This window comes from Acanthisitta chloris, unplaced genomic scaffold, assembly GCF_000695815.1.
Source record: "Acanthisitta chloris isolate BGI_N310 unplaced genomic scaffold, ASM69581v1 scaffold25488, whole genome shotgun sequence".
NCBI lineage: Eukaryota > Metazoa > Chordata > Aves > Passeriformes > Acanthisittidae > Acanthisitta > Acanthisitta chloris.
This window is the reverse complement of record NW_008685843.1, coordinates 1-2,953: the sequence shown is the minus strand read 5'-3', so window position 1 is coordinate 2,953 and position 2,953 is coordinate 1. Positions and strand designations below refer to the sequence as shown.

Sequence of the window (2,953 nt, the reverse complement as noted above, 5' to 3'; positions counted from 1 at the left end):
TCTACTGAAGTGCAACCACATCCTTTGTGTGACCACCACTTCTGCAGAAATCCATGGAGCCAAGACAGGATCACATTGCTCTCTGCTCTTTTCACAGCTTCTTTGTTGTAACCCAGGAAGAAAGAGTCCCTCCCTTCCCAGGTATCACAAGCAGGACCTGATATCAGGCTGGTGCCATTGTCTAGCACAGAATGCTTTTGGCAAAACCAGGTGAGGGATCTTGTTTGTGGTAGATGAGCTCCTGAAGGGCCCTGGAGACACCCTGGGATTAAAGAAGAGATATTTGCTGAGAGACACAGGAAAGTCTGAGCCCTTTGATGATACCAGTTGATCCCCACAATGGTCATCAAACAGACAATGTAAGTGTGGAGTCTTCAGTACTTGGCTTTATTTTTATGGCATGCAAACACCATCCATCCAGCACATTCCCACTTCTGTTTTCTGCAGGCACCTCCAGGTGCCTGATGGCCTGTTGGGCACTGCTGGGGATTACAAGCCATTAAGGTCGTTTCCGAAGTGGGAAGTGACATATTTGTTGGGCAAAAGAGTCATTTGCCACCTTAATTTCCCTTTGCAATGGCATCCAGAGAGCCACACAGACAGGAGAGTCTGGTAAGACACAAAGCCACCTCCCAGAGGGGAGAGAGGGTCAGGGGATGCTTAGCTGTAGAACACAGGTTTGCGGAGGACACGCACCACATTGTAGGTGTTGAGCCCCGGAGCATCAAAGCCAGGAGAGACACCTTTGCGATCAAAGGGGTAGAAGTTAAAGAGTTGCCCATTTTGGGTCTCCAGGGAGATGGAGGCAGTGCCCAAGTGCAGAACACATGGGAACTCCTTGTCAAAAACAACTTGGAAGACACGATCTTCCAGGTGGTGGAGCTTGATTGTCCTGTACTTCTCAGGAATCAGCTCTTCCACATGAGGCCCAAACTGCTGCATGACCAGCACCCCCCCAAGCCCAACTTTGATCTCATAGAAAGTCAGGTTGGAATAGGTATAGTAGCCAACATAAGGGACTGGGTTTGGAGGAGGAACCAAGCTTTTCTCTGCCTCTCTGAATGCTGTCTCCATGGCAGGGATCAGATGCTCATATGTCTGAGTGACAATGTCCCCACCCTGTGGCCTGGGCCCTGCCATCAGCACGATGAAGCTCAGGCGGAGCTTGGGGATAAGAGAGAAGGTTGCTGCATAACCATCGAGGTCTCCATCCTTCCTGATGACATCATAGCCCAACTGCTCATTGATCTCCCACGGTGTGCCAGTCTTGTTAGCAAAATACTCCGTGGAGCACTTGAACAGAGGCGTCAGCATCGTCTTCACTGTATCGGGCTCCAGGAGACGGCGGTGGTAGGTGCCCAAGAAGACCATTGCCAGCTTGGCAAGGTCAGCAGCTGTGGAGTACATCTGGCCAGAGGGGCGGTCCCAGCCGAGGTCGTAGAGCGGTGCTGGCTGGCGGCTGCTGTAGAAGCCCACGGCCATCTGGGAGCGGATGGGGGGCGTGATGTCGAAGCCTGTGTCCTCCATGCCCAAGCGGTCCAGGATGTTCTCTGAGATCCAGCGCTGGTACTGCCCGTTCGCCGCGTGCTCAGCCAGCACGTGGGCCAGCAGGGAGAAGGCCAAGTTGCTGTAGTGGCATCTGGGAAGTGAGAGGAACAGATGAGAATCAGCCACACATCAGTGCTGCAGTGTGGGTGTGCAAACCAGTGCATGGGGGTGTTCTTTAGGGACACATTCACATTTGGTTGAGTGACATGCTATGAGTGACAGGAGAGAGTCAGATTGGCATAGAGTGTTAAGGGGTTGGAATGGAGCTCAGAGCTCATCCAGCCCCAACCCCTGCCCTGGGCAGGGACACCTCCCACCAGAGCAGGTTGCTCAAGGCTTTAGCCAACCTGGCTGTGAACACTGCCAGGGTTGGGGCAGCCACAGCCTCCCTGGGCAACCTGGCACAGTGTCTCACCACCTTGAGAGTTCTGCCTAAGTTCTAACCTTAATTTCCCTCTTGCAATTTCTCCCCATTGCTCCTTGTCCTGCCGCTGCAGTTCCTAACCCAGAGTCCCTCTGCAGCTTCCCTGGAGCCCCTCCAGCTCCTGGCAGGTTGCTCTGAGGTCTCCACACAACCTTCTCTTCTCCGGGCTGAACAGCCCCAACTCTCTCAGCCTGTCCTCATAGGAAAGGTGCTCCAGTGCTCTGATGAACTTTGTGGCCTCCTCTGGCCTTGCTCCAACAGTTCCATGTCCTTCTGCTGTTGAGGACACCAGAACTGTGTGCAGCACTCCAGGAGATGAAGGGGCAACAGAGGAAAACTCTGTGTTGTTGCCTTGACTTGTTAAACCAAGAAAGATAATGATTCCACAGGCACATCAGCAGAGCTCTACGTACAGAAAGAGCTGGAGATGGAACAAACCCAACCCTGTATAACTGTATGACCTGCCTTACTGTTCCTGATTGTTCTCCAAAGAACACATCCATTCTTTTTAAGAGCAAATTGAGTCACAAGTGCTTACCTCAAAGGTCTCAAAATCCCAGGTAAGACTCTTTAGGGATTTATCATGGTGTAATCACTTAAACACCTAAGCTACCTTAAGATGGTAAAAGCACTTAAAGAGCACTTAAAAGCCTGCAAAGCAGTATCCAGCAATGTGGAGCCATTAAAGAAACCTGAGTGCTTCAGTCTTTAATATCCATTAAGTGATTTAAGTCTTTACACTTGAATGAAGTTTAATGGCACTAGGATGTGAATGGGCAACTATTTTTAGAACACATTTTCCAAATTCATTTTAGTTTCAACCTTCTTGGGGTTTTCTTTTGTAATTCTGTGAAGCCACAGAGCTCTCTGAGGCCCATTTACATCACAGATTGCACTGAGTCACAAAATATACAAAGCAGGAAGGGACCTACAGGATCATCTAGTCCAACCCCTCACCCTGCACAGACACCCCAACAATCC

General features: G+C 50.6%; 1 protein-coding gene across 1 annotated transcript; it reads right to left on the bottom strand.

The window, feature by feature from the left end:
- Nucleotides 1–660: 660 nt before the first annotated feature.
- On the bottom strand, nt 661–1,639 carry LACTBL1 (lactamase, beta-like 1; the record flags this gene model as incomplete). The annotated part of the gene is made up of 1 exon (XM_009079917.1): nt 661–1,639. A coding segment is annotated over one exon (979 nt), but the record flags the coding sequence as incomplete, so codon positions are not given.
- Nucleotides 1,640–2,953: the final 1,314 nt, after the last annotated feature.